At 46.1% G+C, this 21,488-nt stretch overlaps 1 protein-coding gene across 2 annotated transcripts; it reads left to right on the forward strand.

Annotated features, from left to right (window-relative positions):
* The first annotated feature begins 29 nt into the window (after positions 1–29).
* strip2 (striatin interacting protein 2) lies at positions 30–20,953 on the forward strand. Of its 2 annotated transcripts, none has more exons than XM_007890857.2 (21): positions 30–190; positions 1,613–1,682; positions 4,504–4,578; positions 5,749–5,883; positions 6,826–6,946; positions 7,512–7,580; positions 8,214–8,320; positions 8,667–8,794; positions 9,698–9,880; positions 10,352–10,557; positions 11,783–11,848; positions 13,729–13,792; positions 14,287–14,358; positions 14,830–14,904; positions 15,567–15,664; positions 16,090–16,216; positions 16,683–16,783; positions 17,672–17,738; positions 18,461–18,565; positions 19,527–19,731; positions 20,328–20,953. In XM_007890857.2, the coding sequence occupies exons 1-21, from the start codon at positions 116–118 to the stop codon at positions 20,582–20,584; spliced, it is 2,406 nt and encodes an 801-aa protein (XP_007889048.2). In that variant the 5' UTR covers positions 30–115; the 3' UTR covers positions 20,585–20,953. The 2 variants fall into 2 exon arrangements, with proteins under 2 accessions (XP_007889048.2, XP_007889047.2); XM_007890856.2 differs by having other exon boundaries at positions 31–190; positions 10,349–10,557.
* The last annotated feature ends 535 nt before the right edge of the window (positions 20,954–21,488 follow it).

A 21,488-nucleotide genomic window follows, 5' to 3' on the forward strand; every position in this document is an offset into this window, starting at 1 on the left:
TCTAATGGCAAACCAGCTGGTCAGTCTCCCAATCCCTACAGAGGGGGTGGGAGTTCCGGGATCTCCACACTTGGATACAGAAATGTAGAGGAGTGGAATCCAGAGAGAGGAGGGAATGGATAAGGCGAGCAGAGCCAGCCCTGCTCCCACACTACAGGAGCTCTTTAGGAGACAACACAGGGATCACCAGGTGAGATCTGGCAACACTGGCCCCCAAACTTTTTACACGTCTTTATTCCCCAGTCAAGGGTCGGATGTCTTGTCTGTCAGGGGGAGAGAGCACACACACACACACAAACAGACCCCAAGTCCAGTGTGTAAGAGGACAGAAATAGCCTCTCACACATACTGTTACACCACCACACACATGGTCCCTAAACTCACTGCTTTGCTTTCAAAAAGTTGGGGATAAATCTCCCCCCCTTTTTTTTAAAAAAAAAGCTTTTGTAAGCGAATTCTTTGACTCTTGTGTTTTGCGTATCAAAAGCCAGTGTGAGTATGGCTTACGTCAGCAAGAAATTTACAAACCTGTTTACAGACACTTTCTAAGATTGAGATATCATCGCCAGCAGGAGCCGCCTCTACGACTCTTTGCTGCTTTTTCATGCAAATCAGGGCACTTTAAAGGGTAGAAGATAAAACGCTTGTTTTTTTTAAAAAAAATACATTTGTGAAGGCTTTTAAACTTTGAATTAAATCCTATTAAATTAATAATAATCCCTCCAAAACAAAACAATAATAAATTGGTCATTTTCAATCCACGACTGTTTGTGGGGACGCTGCTGTGCGAAATTGGCTGCCGCGTTTCGCCCACAAATATACAGTCAATTCACTTTACAGTGTATTCTGTGAAGCTCTTTGAGATGTCTCGAAGATGTGAAAAGCACTATATCAAATGCAAGGATTATTATTACTAAACTCAGAATTCCTTATATGGCGTTCCTATCACCCTTTAAAGAAAACAATGCCTCCGAGGTGAACGTCCAAGAAGCAAATCTAGGCAGAAAAGAGTAGGTTTGGGATCCAAAGTCACCTCTTACTGTTTAGAGATTCATTAAATACTGTATCTATAAATTGCAGGAGCGGTCATTAATGGCTGTCAAAAGGTCTGTAAATTTAGCCAAAGATCCAGTGTGAGCGTGGCTAGTCAGAAGGATCTGTGCTTGTCTCAGTTTAGTGTCCTGGCCACTTGGGGACTGGAGCTTAGCTGCCAATGTGTTTAATTTCCTTGAACAGCTGCGTTGAAATGGAAACTTTTACTGCAAACGTAAAAGGGAAGTAACACAGCAACAACAACTTGCATTTAGATAGCACCTTCATATTGTGGGGGGGGGTGGGGAGCAGCTCCTCAGAGCGTCTTCACAGTGGCGGAGCCTGACACCAAGCCAGGGGGAAGAGGTGACCGTAAGCCCGGTTGAAGAGGAAGGTCCTCAGTCGTGATCCAAAAGAGGGGAAGGAGAGGGGGCAAGGCGGAGGGATTGGGGGAGAGAATTCCAATGTTTGGGGCGGAGTGGCTGAAGGTGCGGCCGCCAATCGTGGAGGGGAAGTGGGACAATTGTATAGTTTAAAACCAAAAATACGTTTCAACAGATATTTTTGTTGCTAACCTTAGGGCTCAGCGGATTCTCCTAATGGGGAGTTTGAGTATGGAGATACGGATGGGATCGTTGCTGAGCTGTCAGGTAAGAAACTACTATAATAAAATAATAATCCTTGCATTTGATATAGCACCTTATCACGTCGTTGAGACTTCCTAAAGCGCTTCACAGCATATGCAGCACCAACAACAAGATTACATTTGTATAGCGCCTTTCACGTAAACTGTAATGACTCTATATTTTATGGGCGAAAAAAGGCAGCCAATTGAGCACAGCAGCATCCCACAAACAGTCCTGAGTGGCCAATTTTTTTTTGAGGGCTTATTACTCCTGGAAAGCGAACCGCCGATTGATTAACAACAACAACAACAACAAGATTCCATTTATAGAGCGCCTTTCACGTCAGGAGGACGTCCCAAGGCGCTGCACAGTTGGGTCATGACCCGAGCAGGGGGGAAATGGTCAGGGTGAGGGGAGGGAAGGGAGGGAGAGAGGAGGGGGAAATGGTCAGGGTGAGGGGAGGGAAGGGAGGGAGCGAGGAGGAGGAAGAGAGTCGAGAGGGGAGCTGAAGGCACGGTCAAAGAGAAAGGTTTTGAGACCGGCCTTGAAGGAGGAAAGGGAGGAAGCAAGGCGAAGGCACTGGGGGATGGAGTTCCAGAGCCTCGGGGCTGAGAGGCTGAAGGCCCGACCACCGATAGTAGGGCGGTTGGGGCGGGGGACGTGGAGCAGACCGGAGCCAGAGGAACGGAGGGTACGGGCAGGTAGGTAGGGGGATAGTAGGTTGGAGAGGTAGGAGGGAGCAAGGCCGTGAATGGCCTTGTAGGTGAGGATGAGGATCTTGAAATCAATCCTCTGGGGGATGGGGAGCCAGTGGAGGCGAGCGAGGGTGGGAGTGATGTGGTCCCGAAGCCTGGTGCGGGACAGTACACGAGCTGCAGAGTTCTGAATGACCTGCAGCTTGTGGAGGGAGGTGCCGGGAAGGCCGGCGAGGAGAGAGTTCCCATAGTCCAGCCTTGAGGTGACAAAGGCGTGAACCAGGGTTTCAGCAGCGTGAGGGGTGAGGTAGTGCCGTAGTCTGGCGATATTCCGGAGGTGATGGAAGGCGGTGCCAGTTGTGGTGCGGATGTGAGGGAGAAAGGACAGCTCAGGGTCGAACAAAACGCCGAGGTTCCTGACTGGCTTTGAGAGGTGGAGAGTGCAGCCTTGGATGCTGATGGTGTCAGCGCCTGAGGTGCGGAGGCGCTGACGTGAGCCAATCAGGAGGGCCTCGGTTTTTCGCACGTTGAGCTGAAGAAAGTTGTCTCTCGTCCAGGACTCGATGTCGGACAGGCAGCTGTCAGGACATCGGTGGTCGTGGAGTTGAGAGTAGAGGAGGAAAGGTAGAGTTGGGTGTCATCCGCATACATGTGGAAGTTAACCCCATGTTTGCGGATGATGTCACCGAGGGGGAGCATATAGAGGGTGAAGAGGAGGGGACCGAGGACAGAGCCCTGAGGGACACCACATGAGACAGTACGGGGGGTGGAGGAGAAGCCATTCGTTGAGACGAAGTGAAGACGGTGGGAAAGGTAAGAGCTAAACCATTCAAGGACAGTGCCTTGAAGGTTGAGGTGGGAGGACAAGCGGTGGAGTAGGATAGCGTGGTCGACCGTATCGAATGCTGCCGATAGGTCGAGGAGGACGAGGAGACAGAGGGAGCCCTGGTCACAGATAGTCAGGATATCATTGGTGACCTTGACCAGGGCAGTTTCTGTGCTATGAGCAGCACGGAAACCTGACTGAAGGGGTTCAAAAAGAGAATGGGTGGAGAGGAAAGAGCGCAGTTGGGAGGCGACAACTCTTTCCAAGACCTTGGAGAGAAAGGGGAGGTTGGAGATGGGCCGGTAGCTTGATAGCTGCGACGCATCAAGGGAGGGTTTTTTCAGGGTGGGCGTGATGATGGCAGTTTTTAATGGAATGGGGACAGAGCCAGAGGAGAGGGACAGGTTTATGATGTCAGTGATGTGTGGGGCAAGAAAATGGAGCTGGGAGATAAGGAGTGGAGTGGGGATGGGGTCAAGGGAGCAGGTGGTTGGTTTTAGGGATAGGATGAGTTCAGTGACAGAGGGTGGGGAAACGGGTACGAAGGTGTGTAGGGGAGGATGGGTAGGAGTCGGAGTGTGGGAGGGAAGGGGTGGGTGGTGGGTGGAAGTTGGAGGGGAAGTGACCGCGGAGCGGATTCCCTTGATCTTGGATTCAAGGAAATCCAGCATCTCCTCGCAGTGAAGGTTGGAGGAGATGAGTTCCTACTTACTGCTAAGTAATCAGAGGCGTGTGGAGTAAGGAAACTTACCGAAGGTTTTTCCCCCAACTGTGAATCGAAACCGAGTCCTCTCGCTTGTGAGGCGAGTCCTCTAACCACTACCCTACGGGATTACAAGTGGAATACTCTTGATTTTCAAATCGTCAACTTGCATTTTAGAAGACCTGGCTTACATTTTCATAAGCCCTTATCACTTTGAAACGTCTCGAAACTTTTTACAATAATTACTGCACACTGTGGTAACTGCGTGGGCAAATACCGACAACCAGGAGGTAAAGGTAAACTGCCATGTTACACGGAGGACATTAAGGTCACGGTAGAGACCTTTTTGGAGATTTGGGCCACTTTTTATCACAATAACTTGCATTTATATAGTGTCCCTCACCCAGGGTAGTGTCCCAGAGCAGTTAATCAGTTAGGTGTTAGCAAAGCGTCCCCAGATAAGAGAGCAGCAAACGGCATTACTTTTTATACATTTCGGTTACATTTGCTTCCTGAGATCTTGATAAGTCCTTACTTTTTTGAACCCGCTCCTTCCCCTCTTTGCTTTGTTCGTTCGTTCGTTCGTTCGTATTGACAGAGTTTCCGTTTCTCTTCCTGCAGAGCTGTACAGCTACACCGAAGAACCTGAATTTGCCATGAACCGAAATTGCTTTGAAGAGGATTTTGAGATCCATGGTATGGAGCACCTTAAAGGCCATCGGCGAGGTTGCTGTTGAAGAGCTCTCTTAAGCAACAACGACTTGCATTAATATAGCGCCCTGCACGCAGGCCAGCATTTAAGTGCATCTTACTGAGTGTAATTTGATTACAAAAGATATCCGAGTTATTGTCTACACACAGCACGAGTCAATCCTTGGCTTCTTTCACACACCTCAGCTAAACCCAGCCGAAACCTAGGGAGCAGCAATAATAATGATAATAATAATCCTTGCATTATGATATAGCGCCTTATCATAATAGACATTGAGATGTCTCAAAGCACTTCACAGCATACACTGTGAAGTGAATTGACTATATGTTGTGGGCGAAAATATATTTTCTCTCCTTGGAAACTGTTAAACGTTCTGGCCTGAAATGTCAACCTTAACGTGTTTGAAACGCTCCTTTTCTGGTCTCGCTGTTTTCTCCGTCCTTCTGTCCCCTTTTTGTTCTCTGCTGTGTCTTGCGTAACATTCACTGTTAGTCAACATTCTGTCTTTCAATTTTAGTTTTAAGAGGCAGCTTTTGCTGTAATTGTCACCCTGTCACGTGGTGGGTGAAAGTATTTCAGATTTGGCTTGTTTAGAGCTTTCATTAAGTGATCACTAACCTCTATCTGCACCGCTTCATCCAACCCTCAGTCCAGATCCTAACTGGTTATGCAAACGTTTTGGTAAAGTTTTAAAGGACACAATAACGACATTCACTGGGTCAAGTATCAAGTCTGATCATTAAGCGGTTAATTGGACAGGTTGTTAGATATGAAAAGAGTGATTTGCTGCAGGATTTGTGGGCAAATGTGGATCTGGTCAATCTGCAGAGGCTGGAAATGGTTTAGGAACATAGGAATAGGAGTAGGCCATTCAACCCCTCGAGCCTGTTTCACCATTCTATTAGATCATAGCTGATCTGTACCTTAACTGCAATTACCCACCATTGCTCCATATCCCTTGATGCCGCGACCTAACAAAAAAGCTATCCGCCTCGGTCTTGAAAACTTGAATGGATCCAGCATCCACCGACTTTTTGGTGGGGAGAGTTCCAGATTTCCACTAGCTTTATGTGAAAATTTGTTAAACCCTCCAGAGGTTTGGGGGGATGTGAACGTTGGAATAAAAATAATTTTACTCACTTTGTGTCTTGCAGTGAAGGGCAAGAAGTGGGTGGAGCTGGATGAGGCGGAACATAAGGCCTACATCATGAGGCTTTTGGACGGACTGGAGGTAATAAACAGAGAGAAGAGACTTAAGTTTGCCAGAGCCATTCTGTACCTTGCCCAAGGTAACTAGGTGTGACAACGTTAATCCTTTCCCTCCTGAATGCTCCTCATCACACTAACCATTGCCACTGCGTGTGTATCCATCAAAATATAAAATGGGATTTAACTAACAACTAATGCTACCTGATTCAAACAGATGTAAGACGTACAAGAATGGATTTCGAGTTCTATAGAGGTGTGTAGTGAGTATCTCCACCCAATGGTGTCCGAGCATTTCATTGCCTGAAACTCAACTGCAAAGATGGACTTTCCTCCATAGATCATGTACCACAGAGTGTGCAATCTCTCCTCGTGCGGGCCAGCCAACCTATTTGATCTCCTGTGAACTGGGAAAAGATTTCACACCGTAAATCCCAGATTACTTTGCAACCATCTCTTGCAATGCCTAAGAGTCTCCAGCTCCAGCCGTTAAACTCACAAAACCAGAGTCTCTGTTTGCCAGGTTGGGAGGGTGCGATCTCTCCCAGGCATGGAAGGGGTAAGAGGAGACTGATATGTGGAGGAATTCCATTATTTCACCTCTGTTACTTATAATAATAATAATCCTTGCCTTTCATATAACACCTTTTACATAGTAGAGACATCGGCCTCAAGTGGCTTCACTGCACATACTGTAAAGTGGATTGATTGTGTATTTTATGGACAAAATTGCTCCACTTTGCCTGCAGCGACGTCCCACAAACAGCCATGGATTGAGTGACCGATTTTATTTGGTGGTTTTGTTGGCCAGGACACCGAGAGAAAGTCGGTTCTCTTTTCAAATAGTGCCGTGGGATCTTTAACATGGACCTGAACAGGCAGACGGGACCTTGGTTTAACGTCTCATCCCAAGGACCATTATTTCCTTTTAATGTAAATCTAAATCCTTCCCTTCCCAATGTAGTCTGGTCTCTTGGCTCTTTCTCGCTGGAGGTGACCGGTGTCTGTTTAAACGCCCTCTGCAGGTGTGTTTGATGACTGCTACACAGAGCCCGAGGTGGTTCACTGGGCACAGTACAACGTCTTCCTTCTGTATGAGATGGGCACTTTCGGGGCATTGGTGGAGCTCCTCAACATGGAGATCGAGTAAGTTTGAAGGACTGTGAGGGTTAGCGACAATGGCAAGTTGGCCCAACAGTTTCACTGACTGCCAAATCCTGACCCCCCCCCACCCCTCCCCATCTCTTTCCCCAATTCTTTGAGCCCCATATCCGCTCCTAGAGGTGGGGATCATTGTGACAGCTCAGTCATTTATTGTCTCCCTTCCTTCCCCTTCCCCCAACCCCACCCCCATCCCATGTACACAGGGTCCAGTGAATATCAGCGAGTGATGGCCCACCGGAGGCTGAGTCCGGCCAATTAATAACATTACTTAAATACAATTAATAATTATTATTAATAAAAACAACTCCCAGTAAATGGCTTTGAAAGATAAATGGGAGTGGATTACCGGCTCTCTCGGATGGGAATGCAACGTAGAGAGACCTACGAATGGGGGAAAATGGTCCATAAACAGAGGCCGGGCTCAGCTGACACAATAATAAGCCCTCGAACCACACTGAGACCGTCTGAAATTTGGCAGCAGGTTTTCTAGCGGCTGCACTTTTTTTTGTTGTTGCTTCGATGTGAATGTTATTCTGTTGACCTGCAGGAACAGCCAGGCCTGCAGCAGTGCCTTGAGAAAACCAGCCATCTCTCTGGCAGACAGCACTGAGCTCAGGTAAGGCCGTCAAACAAAGTCCCAGTAAATACACCTGCCATCCTGTCGCAATGCATCTGAGGTTGCATGAGTCGCTGATTATCTGTTAGCTGCACTGATTTCTACCCCACGCGGCTGCTTTACTGTGCAGTAATGTTATTTTGTTAATTCTTTAACTATTTTGTTAATTATTTCATTGTTTTACTGAATATTTCATTATTTTACATACAATAATTTTTAAATTTTATTCGTGCAATTAACCTACGTTTTTGGCCACGAAATATCCAGTCAATTCACTTTACAGTATATTCTGAAGTGCTTTGAGACGTCTCAACAGCATGATAAGGTGCTATATCAAATGCATGGTTTATTATTTATTATAATTATTATTTACTGGTCTAACCTTTGGACGCCAATTGTTTGATTTTAATGAGATTTGTTTGCAATAATAATCCTTGCATTTGATATAGCGCCTTACTGCGTTTCACAGAAAGTTACTGTAAAGCGGATTGACTGTGTATTTTGTGGTTGAATCGTTGGCCGAGAAAATACGCAGTAAAATAAAGGCTGATCAAGGTTGTCCACCACTCCTCAAAAGGAGTCATTTTCCTTGCCTGGAGAATTCAGCTTGTGGGGTGTATTGCTGATTTGCAGAGTGCTGCTCAATATTATGTGCCTGATGGTAGAGGCCATGCGTTTGGAAGTAGAGGATGACAGACCGGAGTGGAAGGTGGCAAGAGAAGGATTCCGCACTGAGCTGGGTGAGTTGTACTCGAAGGGAGTTTCTCCCGGTGTCCTGCGGATTGACGGCCCGGCAATGCTCCGAGCACCATTGATGGCCGCATGTGACGTAGAGGAAAAAAGCTTAAGAGGTTTAAGCGAAGTTGTTTGTCAGTTCTAATCTGGGTTGGAATGTGAATTGATAATGATAATAATAATAATAATAATAATAACAGCAATAATGCTTGCATTTGATAAAACGCCTTATCACGTCGTTGAGACACCTCAAAGCGCTTCTCAGGATCCACTGTAAAGCGTAGTGACTGTGTATTCTGTGGGCGAAAATAGACAGTTAACGTGTTTGATCAATTCCGTCTCTTCTTTCAGGCTCCTCGGTGTACAATGGCGAACCCTTTGCTATTCTCCTCTTTTCTGTGGTCAACAAATTCTGCAGTGGCTGTGCCCCACACTTCCCTATCAAGAAGGTGCTGCTTCTTCTCTGGAAGACCGTGCTGGTGGGTCTGTGTTTTTTGTTGAGTCTCCTGTTGATTCTCCAGACTTAGGTAAGCAGTGTGCGTCCCTCCAGGGAGATGGGGAGAGAGAAAGAGCAATCATTTCCGTGTGTAAGTGGCATGTATATGAGGAATTCCCTGTCTGGTTTCGATACTCTTTTAAGTATGGAGACGGTTTCCGTATGTGTGTCCGACATCCATCTCGTACAGTAGGGATCTGTTTTTAAATAGTTTGCGTTCCCCCTACCTCATCCAAGGAGTCTGGTAGGCCATTGAAAGTTCCACTTCTCATCCAGATAGAAGGAAATACACCTGACATTGAGTCAAGGAGAATAATAATAATAAAAATAATAATCCTTGCATTTGATACAGCCCCTTATCACGTTGCTGAGACATCTCAAAGTGCTTCACAGGATATACTGTAAAGTGAAGTGACTATTTTGTGAGCGAATGTCAGATGAAGGGGTTTCTCCTGACATTCAGGAACTGCGGCCATGATCAGTCTCTGACGCGATGTGCTGCTACATTCCGTGCATTTATAGACTCTGCTCGTGACACTATGGAGGTCTTAAGAGTTGTATTCTGATTCCTGTAAAGGAGATCAAGACACCACTTGGTTGGGCCCAAGGTGTCTTGTTAGGCTTTGATCCAGTGGTAGGAACTAGAAAAAATGCAACTAGATCAACCATCTGATTAATGATAACAATATATCCTTTTTACTCCTATCTTACATATTATTATTTGAAGAGAAATAACACGATTATTTAATTGCGTTATTTCTCTCCCTCCCCCAATGCTCGGGTTACATTATCAGCGCCTTGGGACGTCCTCCTGACGTGAAAGGCGCTGTACAAATGGAATATGTTGTCGCTGTTGACCATACATTCTTTCCCTCTTTTTCCCCAGTTCTCTCTCGGAGGCTTTGAGGAGCTCCAGGCTTTGAACGTGAGGAAACGGCAGGAGCTCGGGCTCCCCGTGCTTCACGAGGACAGCATTCAGGTGACGCGTAGCCTGCGGGCAGCGTCCCCGCCAGCCTCGGCTCTCGATCTACTGGAACAGCAACAGAGACGGGGCCGCAGGGGCAGGAAGGTGAGAGGCTCCCGCACTGAGGAGACCGGGCGGAGGGTCCCAGCGCAGCCCAACACTGCCCACCAAAGTGTAGGCGGCAAGATGAGATAATAATAATAATAATATAATAATAATAATAATCCTTGCATTTGATATAGTCAAAGAGGAGGGTCTTGAGATGGGCCTTCAAGGAGGCAAGAGAGGGGGTGAGGCGAAGGGACTGTGAGATGTAATTCCAAAGAGTGAGGGCAGAGAGGCTGAAAGCCCTCCTGCTGATGGTAGAGCGGGCCAGGCGGGGGACATGGAGCAGGCCGGAGCCCTCCGAGCAGAGGGAGTGGACAGGTCTGTGTGGAGTTAGAATAAATAGTTTTACTCCGGTTCTGTTTGGGGTTGGGGGTGGGGTGGGGGGCTGGGGTGGGGGAGAGAATGCAAACTGACATCTGTTTTAAGTCTGCGGAGTGTAGTGACGACATTAAAATGGCTCCACAGCAGGTGCTGGTGAAACAAGACAGTCTGGACACTTATAACGAAAAGGATCCGTACAAAACCGACGAGGCGCAAGATGACGAGGAGAACGGCGAGGACCCTGACAGTGGGATCGAGGGGGAAATGGAACCACTGGATCCCCCTCCTCACCCTCTTCTACCTCCAGAGAGAGTGTTCTTCCCCCGAGGACTCCCCTGGGCACCTAAAGTCAGGTGGGTTGAGTTAGATAAGTGTTTGGGTGAAAATCTGTCTTCTCTTGTTAAGTTTAGGTGTGAAATCAATATAATAATAATAATAATAATCCTCGCCTTATCGCATCGTTGAGACGCCTCAAAGCGCTTCACAGAATATATGTGTTTGACATTTGACTGCGTATTTGTGGGAGAAACGCGGCAGCCAATCGCACGCAGCAGTGTCGCGCACACGTCGTAAAGAAATCACATTAAAGTTTAATTTTTGTAAAAAAAGAAATCTCTCTCCCCCACCCACCCGCGCCCCCACCCTTCCATCTGTTCCCATTCTTCTGCTTCACTGGTGGTTCCAGGCAGTCAAGGGGAGCACATGTGTGAAAGAGTGGCCCGGTTCCCTCCTCAGTTCCCTAACGGACAGATTCCCCCATTTGGTGAGTCTAGAGTTACTGTAACAAGCCCCAGTGAGGAGCTCGCACCAGCACAGCCACAACGCTGTAATCATTCTCTGCTTGCACTCCATCCCCACCTACAAACTGGTGAGATGCAGTGCCTTGCGCTGGTGTGTCAGCCTGGCTCGGTTGGTAGCACTCTTGCCTCTGAGTTCAAAACCTAGGTCGGGACTTAAAACTGGAATAGTCTAAGCTGACATTGCATTGCAGTGCTGTGGATGTGCTGGATTGTTGCCTGTGCTTCAGATGAGACGTTGAAACAAGTCCCCATCTGCCTGTTCAGGTGGATGTTAAAAATCCCATGACACTACCCCATAAGAGAAGGGAGTTTCTCCTAAGTGGTGTGGCCAACAGTACCCCCTCCCCGGCCCCCTCTCCCCCAATAAAATTTGTTACCCACTCCATTGCTGTTTGTTTGAGTTTGCTGTGTGAAAACTGGCTGACGTGTTTCGCCCACAGAATACACAGTCCTTTCATTTTACAGGACATCCTGTGAAGCACTTTGGGACGTCCTCCTGACTTGACGTAAAGGATAGAGGGATTAAGGGATATGGGGATAGGGCGGGTAAATGGAATTGGGTTAGAAGATCAGCCATAATCTTATTAAATGGCGGGGCAGGCTCGAGGGGCCGAATGGCCTACTCCTGCTCCTACGTCTTATGGTCTTATGGAAAGGTGTTGTATCAAATGTAAGGATTATGACTGTTATTACTTGCAGTTGTTGTTCTGTCTTTATTTTGAGCTGCTCTGCGATCAGTGTGATTGACGCCTGTTGCTTCCGCTCTTTCCTTTGACAGGGAGAAGGATATTGAAGACTTCCTGGAGGTCAGCAGGTGTAAATTTATTGGGTTCACGTTGGGAAAGTAAGTACCACACAAGCTCTTGCTTCGTGCATCTTTTATATGTGGTGCTTTCGTATTCGGTAAAGTAGGTTCCTCCCAAGGACGGTACCGCTATCGTCTCTCTGGCTCTATTCTTCACCAGATGCATTCCTTGAGTTGAACCTCGCTGGTCAGACTCCTGTAGCAGGCCTTAGCCTGTGTCCCAACACCAACAACTTGTATTTATATAATTCCCCTCTCACAGGGCAGAGTCTCAGGGCGCTTAACAGTGGCGGAGCCTGATGCCGAGCCGGTGGGAGGTGACCGTAGGCACGGTCGAAGAGAAAAGTCTCAAGGCATGGTCTGAAAATGGGGAAGGAAGGATTGTTGGGCTCTGGGCAATGAACAGAACAAAACCAACTTGTTCTGTTCAGTCCATTTTTAATAAAGGACCCGAGAACAGAGACACTCAGCAACTCATGCTTTGAAAATTCTTTTACTTAATAAGAAACGTAAATTTGTTAGTTCAGTTATCACAAATACAACAGACAGGTCAATAGCACAGACAAATGTCAATAGCAAAGTCCGTTGGTAAATTCGCAAACGGCAGGCAAGAGTCTTGCATCAATGAAAGGTCTCTTGATTCAGACCCGAAACCTCACTGCTTGGGGTTCGTTGATTACAAAGTCAAAGTTGAATCTTCAACGGTGTAAGGTTGAGCTGTGTTACTTTACTCAAAAGTTGTCATGCGTTATTATTCTTCTCCTCCCGTTACTTTCCACACAATTTCCGACATTCTGGAATTTCTGCAGCTTTCCTTCTTCCGTAAATTGCTGGAGTCCAACGAAAGTTGATGTAACGATGGAATAGTCCAAATCGGACGGATGTTAACCACGAAGACACACGCATTGGCTTCACCACTTTGTGTCGTCACACAAACTTGTGTGGACAGCACCTGATATGCTCTGTCCTAGGCTGAACAAATTATAGTTCAACTGTACATCTTTTATAATCGTTTTTTTTTTGCCACAGTCAGGATGAGAATGCAAAATCTTTTCAATATCATGTCCTGGAAGCAATTATCTCACATAAATTACTACACCTGTAGAATTGTGATCATTATAATATCAATAAAGTATAATCTGCAGAATTATTACTACACCTGCAGAATTGGTATTGTTGGTGTTGTTATAGCAGAACATTTCCTCAGGCGACAATCTGCAAAATTGTTATAAAACTTGATTTGTTATAGAGAATATCTTTAATGCAAACATGAATTTGTTACGAAAAAACATCTTCAACAAACTTCAGCTGGAATAAACACGTCTCTTGACATTTTTCTAGCCTGCGTAAGCATTTTCAACCGTTAATTAAAACGGTGTCTATTCAACATAAGCATTTCTAACCGTTGATTAAAATAATGCTTTCGACTCCACGGGTTAACATATACATTCGCAATTTCAGTTATGAAGCAGGATCACAACAGGAGCAAGGAGGAGGGATTGAAAGAGAGTGTTCCAGGGTTTCAGTGCGTAGCGGCTGAAAGTACCGCCGCTGATGGTGGTGGAACGGGGGTACGAGGGACAAGCAGGAGGCCAGAGCCAGCCAAGCGGGGGTGGCAGAGTGTGCAATAAGCAGGCCGGAGAGGTAGGGAGGTTTCATGACGTGGAAGGATTTGGAGCTGAGTGTGAAGGTCTTGAAATCGATCGTTCTGCGATAGGGAGCTAGTGGAGTCTGGCGAGGACCGGTATGATGGGGGTGCGGAGTTTAGAGCGGGTGAGTCCACGGGTGGGCAGTTTTGGAACGTTTGCATTTTATGGACAGTCCCATGTATGTAACAGCAGATGATATAGACTTCAGAACAGCAAAGTGATGCTCCTCAGTGTTGCTGACGCACTGTTGAAAACCTCCTTGTGTTTTAGTGATACGGACACCCTCGTGGGTTTGCCAAGACCCATACATGAAAGCGTAAAAACCCTGAAACAGGTGAGGAAACAAACTCCCGTCGTCGCTGAACCAACGTGGCGGGAGAATTTTTCTTTTTAAAATTAATTACCCAAATAGATATCCTGCCATCTTCACCATGACCGGTATCATTGCTGGGGAATCAACAACTCATTGATTCACTTAAGTCACCCAGATTAAGTACAGCACAGGCAAGGTACAGAGAAAAGCTCTCTTTATACATGGAATCATATCGGCTGTACAGCTCTGAATGTACAGCTCGTGTGTCGAACAACCATCACCATCCTTATGATGTTTTACGGTATTTTTCGACCACAAAATACACAATCGATCCACTTTACAATGTATTCTGTGAAGCATTTTTTGGGGGACGTCTCAATGACGTGATAAGGTGCGATATCAAATGCAAAGATTATTATCATTATTATTAATAACTGAGCCATGTCGCTGTATATTTCTTTTTCAACATTGAATGAAATTAGACTTAATTCTTTTTGTCACTTTGCCTTGAGCAGCACAGGTACGTCTCGATAGCAGATGTACAGATCAAGAGGGAGGAGGAACTACAGAAATCTCCAGTTTTTCTGGTAACTTTGTCTCCTGCTATTTACCGGGTAACCGTATGATCTCTTTTGAACCTGGGTTTGTATCTTTTCTTGAAAAGTCCTGTAGTGCAGTGGTTAGAGCGCTTGGGTGAAATCTTAGGCAAGTTTCCTTAGTCCACACGCCTCTGTTTACCTAGTAGTAAGTAGCAACCAGGTTGTTAGTTGATTGGCGGATCGCTTTTGGGGGGGGTAATAAATCCCTCAAAAAAATATGTATTTTCTGTGAAGCGCTTTGAGACGTCTGAACAACATGATCAGGTGCTATATCAAATGAAAGGAGTAGTATTATTATCAAACAAGCATGATACATAACGGATTTAATGGACTTTCTCATTCCGTGCTTTTTAGCTGGTTAGAATACTGATGAAGCTTATTGACAGCCAAATATTATACCTGAGATGAAACTCTATGGCTTTCTCACCCAGATTTCTTAGCATGTTTTCTTCAATGTAGGGAGCGGAAGATGTAGAGCTGACTCCAACTGAGGCCCTTTATCAAGGAATGTTGCACAATCTCCCTCAGTACATGGTGAGCGTCAGTTATACTGTACTCTCAATAACATTGTTGGTATTGTTTTTGGAGGGAGGTAAAGTGTACGGCTTCTTCTGCAGGTTAGATGTGTTTGAGTTCAGCTCTTCTGATGACAGAACATCTATTCTGGTGGTTACGACGTGAAATGTCCCATCAGTTGCTGGGGTTGAGGCAGAATTCATGTTAGCCTTCAAGAGGGAACTAGATAGGTATTTAAACGGAGTAATTTGGAGGCCATGGGGAAAAGCAAAATGGGATTGAATGGATTTTAGTCATCCCATGTATATTTGTGGAGACTCTTAATGTAGTGGTTAGCATGCTCACTTTCTGGGGGTAATGATCCCTCCCCTCAAACAAAAACAATAGTAATTTGGTCATTCACTCCATGACTGTCTGTGGACGCTGCTGTGCGCAATTTCGTCCACAAAATACACAGTCACTACACTTTACAGTATATTCTGTGAAGTGCTTTTGTGACGTCTCAACGACGTGATGAGGTGCTTTATCAAATGCAAGGATTTTATTATTATTATTATTGATAGTCTTGCCAGAGCGCGTTTTGGGTTTATTTATTATTTATTCCACGTTTCAAAACGTGTGATGAAACGGAGCAGTTTCAGCACTTAATCTTTTGAGGGATTTTTCTCTTTATTGTGCAGATTGCGTTGCTCAAGATCCTGCTGGCTGCAGCTCCCACTTCCAAAGCAAAGACCGACTCCATTAATATCTTAGCCGATGTCCTGCCAGAGGAGATGCCGTAAGTCTCTCTTACGGCAATATTCCGATTGCTTGGTAACTCTTTGACAAGGGGAGCAACCATAATCACTCCCTTGCTGGAAAGACACTCAGGAATGCTGCAACCCTCTCTACCCATGAGGTGATGGAGCAGATTATCTTGAACCTGGAACTGGGACTAGATACTCCAGAGCGTTGGGCAGAACAGTGTCGGAGACCTGGAGTGAACTTCCCGTGTTCTCTCTTCAGCTGAAAAGGGAAAAAAACGCGATCAGGACACAAATCCTCATTGCCTAGAGATAGAGACGGGAGATTTTCCAACACCCGGAGCCAAAAGGACAGCGTGCACACAGATTAGCTGAATTCTCTTCAGTTGGCTCGAGAGCGAGCACTTAACATGATATCCGTTTGCATTTTAAAACTTCTTGCTGTTCTTTTTCTCAACAGGGTGACAGTGCTGCAGAGCATGAAGCTGGGGATTGACGTGAACCGGCACAAAGAGATCATCGTGAAATCGGTCTCAGCTCTTATGCTTCTGCTGCTGAAACATTTTAAACTCAATCACATCTACCAGGTAAAGGCCAGGGGGCGGCACAAGTCCGAAGGGTGTGGGTTTAAATCCCACATCGGGACATGAACTAACATAGTTCCCAGGACGATTTTGTCTTGTTTCCCCCCCCCCCCACCCCACTCTCATCCGCCTGTTGAGGTAGACGTTAAAGATCCCATGGCGGCTACTTGAAAAGGAAAGGGAGTTTCTCCTGATGTCCTGGCCAACAATATCACCCAAATAAAATTAGTCACTGGTTTCATGATTGTTTGGTGGATGTTGCTGCGCCCAATTGGCTGCCACATTTGCCTACAAACCACGCAGTCACTCCACTTTACAGTATATCCTGTGAGGCGCTTTGAGACATCCTTCCGAAGTGATAAGGCGCTATACCAAATGCAAGGATTAGTATTATAACTTTGCGCTTAAACTCTTAAGGACTCGATAAAGAGCCTCATCCTATTCATTTTCCTCTTTGTTTCCTTTCCAGTTTGAATACGTTTCCCAGCACTTGGTATTTGCCAACTGTATCCCACTCATCCTGAAATTCTTCAATCAGAACATAATGTCCTACATCGCTGCTAAAAATGGGTAAGAGAGCAGACTCCCCCAGGTCTGTGTGTGACTACTAACCTGACTCATACGTTTGAAGCTTTAAACAGTTTGGATGGATCTGCAAAACTACACGATGACCACTGCAATTGGCCTTCACCCCCCACATAGAAAAAAGAATACTAAGTGCAATTCTGTAGCAGTTTATTATGTTGAAACATCTGAAACACATCAAGGCTTTTAAGTGTCGTGGCTTTACAATGCGGCAGAAATGTTCACGAACAGTCGTGAGGCCAATGACTAATCCAGATAATATTTGGCCAACATATCGGGAGAACTGTTCCTTATTTCTAATAATAATAATAATCCTTGCATTTGACGTAGCACCTTATCACGTCCTTGAGACGTCTCAAAGCGCTTCACGGAATATAGTGTAATTGACTGTGTATTTTGTGGGTGAAACGCGGCAGCCAATTGTGCACAGCTGTTCGTGGGCCGCTGCTGTGCGCAATTGGCTGCCGCGTTTCGCCCACAAAATATACAGTCAATACACTTTACAGTGTATTCTGTGAAGCGCTTTGAGACGTCTCGAAGACGCGATAAGGCGCTATGTCAAATGCAAGGATTATTATGTAAGGCGAGGATAGGATCAGGCCCCATATTGAAACACAAACATCCTGCCAACAAGCACTAACTTAGCCCCCGTCAACTGGGCGAGGTACCGCAGAATGGCCTGATACCCACCACAAACCAATACTTTTAGAGTAAGAGAGCTGACAAATGAGTGTTATTTTTTGTTTAGTTCGAGAATGTATAATTTAATGGCTGCACGCAGCAAGGTGGCGCAACGTCTTTGTTTGTTGGGTGAGCATTTCAGGCTGTTTCCCTTGAGGAACGCGCTGTGATTGTTTCTGTTTGCTCCCCCAGTATCTGTGTCCTGGATTACCCTCACTGCGTGATTCATGAGCTTCCAGAGTTCACCACAGAGACGCTGGTAAAATACATCAATGCGGGTGGTTTTGAGCAAGAGAATTCAGGCCAATCAGCTCCCCTCCCAGACTGTATATTTTGTGGGCGAAACACGGCGGCCAATTGCGCACGTAGTGTCCCACTGTCGTGGTTAACCCTTTCCGTTCCCCAGTGCTTTTCCAGGTCCTGTCTTGGAGAGCTTAATGCTTTTCTTGGAGCTGACTTGCATTTACACAACAATAATAATAAACCTTCCGTTTGACATAGCGCCTTATCACGTCGTTGAGACGTCTCAAAGCGCTTCACAGAATATACTGTAGAGTGAATTGACTGTATATATTTGGTGGGCGAAATGTATCAAAGTGGGTAATGGATAGTGAGCACCAAAAGGGAAGAATTAATGATAATAACTGAAATCATTGTCAAAGAGATGTCTATCAGAGAGGTTTGAAGGCAGGGAATGAAGGAGCAAGGCAAATAGATTTGAGGAGGGTTCTCCGATGAGAGGTGGAGGGAGGGAGTGAGGAACAAGCTGTAGACCAGAAATGGGAGAACAGAAGGTATAGGAGGGAGAAGCCTGGAAGAGATTGCGGAGATAGGGAAGGACAAGCCATGAAAGTCCCTAATTCCCCAAAAAACCCACCCGTCTTCCCTGTGGGTTCAGTTTGCAGGTTGCATGAATGTACTCCCAAGTGTACAAATCACGAGGAATATAGGAAGCCATGACATCTCCCTCTGTGTTTTTAGGAAGCCGGTGACAACAGTCAATTCTGCTGGAGGAATCTCTTCTCTTGTATAAACCTGTTGCGGATTCTCAACAAACTCACCAAGTGGAAGCACTCCAGGACCATGGTAAGTGCGTGGAACGGGGAACTGGCAAAAGAGACCGGGTGCATAGTCACAAGATGTTCAAGCGCATCCTCTGTTCTCAGCCGCCACTATTTGGGTATCAGAGATTAGTTGATTGGCGAATTGCTTTCTGGCGGGTAATAATCCCTCCAAAAAAAATTATAATAATAATTTGGTCACTCAATCCGCCTCTGTTTGTGGGCCACTGTTGTGTGGAATTGGCTGCTGTCTTTCACCCACGTAATATACAGTCGATTCACTTTACAGTATATTCTGTGAAGTGCTTTGCCACATCTCAACGATGTGATCAGGCGCTATATCAAATGCAAGGATTATTATTATTATTTGGAAAGGTAAACCACTACAGCTTTTGCACCAATGATATCATTACATCATTGCCACAATGAGATCAATTGTTTCTGCATATGCGCAAAACAGAAAGTGCTCTCTCTTTCTCCCCCGCACCCAGTAATGTGGAGGCAAAACCCAAATCTCTACTTTCGTGGTGTAGTCTGTGCTACAGAGCTGCAGCATAAAAGTGCTGTAAGAGAGCTTTGTACAGGAGAGAGATAAATTATTGGATGCAACCTTGGTATCTAATTGGTATATCCAAGTCTAAAATAATAGATTAGATGTCCTGGGAAGTACAGTGACGTAGCATAGAGACTCTCAACATTGAGGACCAGGAGTTTAACACTGACATGTTTACCCAGTGAACCAGTACTTGCTTGAAAGAGTGGTAGAAGCAGATTCAGTATTAACTTTCAAAAGGAGATTGGGTATATACTTGAAAAGGAAAGAACTGTAAGGCTTTGGGGTAAGAGTGGGGGATTGGGACTATAAGTGGTTCGCTCTTTCAAAGAGCCGGCATGGGCATGATGGGCCGAATGGCCTACTTTCTGTGCTGTAAGATTCTGTGACTCCATGACTCATTTTGCCTTGTCCCTATCCCTCCTGTTTTCAGATGCTTGTGGTTTTCAAATCAGCACCAATTTTGAAGCGGGGGCTGAGAGTGAAACAGGCCACCATGCAGCTCTACGCCCTGAAGCTGCTGAAGCTTCAGACCAAATACCTGGGACGGCAGTGGAGGAAGAGCAACATGAAGACAATGTCCGCCATCTACCACAAAGTGCGGCACCGTCTCAATGACGACTGGGCGTATGGCAACGGTAACAAAATCATTTCCATCCTTCAGCTCAACAGCTGTTGTTTGGCTTCTTTCAATATTGATATAATAATCCTTGCACTTGATCTTATCTTGCCTTAACACGTCGTTGAGGCTTCTCAAAAGGCTTCACAGAATATATTGTAAAGTGGATTGACTGCGTATTTTGTGGTGAAAAGCAGCAGCCAATTACGCATGAACAATCATGGATTGAGTGACCAAATCTTTGAGGATTTATTACCCCTGGAAAGCGAACCGCCTATCGACTAACAACCGAGTTCCAATTTACTACTAGGTAAACAGAGATGTGTAGAATAAGGAAACTTGCGTAAGATTTCGCCCTGCCTACTTTTGACTTGGCTGGCAGAATGCTACCGATCGTTGAATGTTCCCACCCAGACCCAGGCCAGAAAGTTGTGGGTTCTCGTCCCAAATCAGGACTTGGAATCTCATAGTGTAAGCTGATGCTCCAATGCAGTGTTGGGGGTGTGTTGCATTGTCGAAGGTGCCGTATTTTGGATCAGACGTTAAACCGAGCTCTGCGCTCTCCTTCTGTGCTATAATATTCTATGATCTCAGTGTATCTTTTTTATCCCGCAGAGATCGACGCACGCCCTTGGGATTTCCAGGCAGAGGAGTGTGCACTGAGAGTCAGGATCGAGAGTTTCAATGCTCGTCGGTACGGCCTATACCACTGCGACTTTGAATTTGCTCCGGTCGACAACTGCCTGCAGAGCGTCCTGGGGCATTGCCTGCAGCTTCCAGATGATTTCCGCTACAGCTACGAGCTGTGGTTGGAGAGGGAGGTTTTCGCCCAACCCATTCGCTGGGAAAAGCTCCTGCAGCCTCTGGCTTGAGAGGGATCTTTTCACCTGCAGAAACGACTCCCTCTCAATGCAACTGTCTGGCTTCAAAGCTGCCTCCAGCGGGAAATATTAGGAATCAGGGTGACAATCAGCACATCATGTCATTGTGGAGGGAGTGGGATTGATTTACATGACGCAGTATGTACTGGAGAGAGAGATATTCCAACTTGTTAGAATAAATCCTGTTCGGTAAAGCTCAGTCCTCGGATACTGTTAACTGAAGCTTTCTACTCATTACTGTTACCAGCTGAGTTGCCCCACAGTCTCGTAAGTTTACAAGATGCATCTGTATTTGATACTTTTATGCGTGTATTTATGTGTGTCCAGTGAGTGATGAAGGTAGATAAATGATTAACTTTACAAGTATGTTGTCTTTAACCAGGGAAGGGTATCCCATTCAACTCCATCCAACTCATCGTAAATGTTGTAAGGGAGATAATACACACACTCACACACACCAAGCACCCACCCAATACCTTATCAATCCTTAAAATTCAACGGCAGTCTGTATGAGTTCCTTGCTCTCAGTAGCCCGGTTCCTGAGCCAGGCGGGTCTGTAGTATTCCAGGGCAACAACAAGACAACAACAACAACAAGATTCCATTTATAGAGCGCCTTTCACGTCAGGAGGACGTCCCAAGGCGCTGCACAGTTGGGTCATGACCCGAGCAGGGGGGAAATGGTCAGGGTGAGGGGAGGGAAGGGAGGGAGAGAGGAGGGGGGAAATGGTCAGGGTGAGGGGAGGGAAGGGAAGGAGCGAGGAGGAGGAAGAGAGTCGAGAGGGGAGCTGAAGGCACGGTCAAAGAGAAAGGTTTTGAGACCGGCCTTGAAGGAGGAAAGGGAGGAAGCAAGGCGAAGGCACTGGGGGATGGAGTTCCAGAGCCTCGGGGCTGAG

Source organism: Callorhinchus milii, unplaced genomic scaffold (genome assembly GCF_018977255.1).
Source record: "Callorhinchus milii isolate IMCB2004 unplaced genomic scaffold, IMCB_Cmil_1.0 Scaffold5, whole genome shotgun sequence".
Classification (NCBI taxonomy): domain Eukaryota; kingdom Metazoa; phylum Chordata; class Chondrichthyes; order Chimaeriformes; family Callorhinchidae; genus Callorhinchus; species Callorhinchus milii.

What these genes read in the sequence shown, in the direction of transcription:
- strip2 (XM_007890856.2), top strand. Translation starts at nt 116, where the DNA reads ATGGATAAGGCGAGCAGAGCCAGCCCTGCTCCCACACTACAGGAGCTC. An exon ending in CTCCTCAACATGGAGATCGA is followed by an intron (nt 6,947 to 7,511) that starts GTAAGTTTGAAG and finishes GTTGACCTGCAG; the next exon opens with GAACAGCCAGGCCTGCAGCA. An exon ending in GTCCTGCCAGAGGAGATGCC is followed by an intron (nt 15,665 to 16,089) that starts GTAAGTCTCTCT and finishes TTTTCTCAACAG; the next exon opens with GGTGACAGTGCTGCAGAGCA.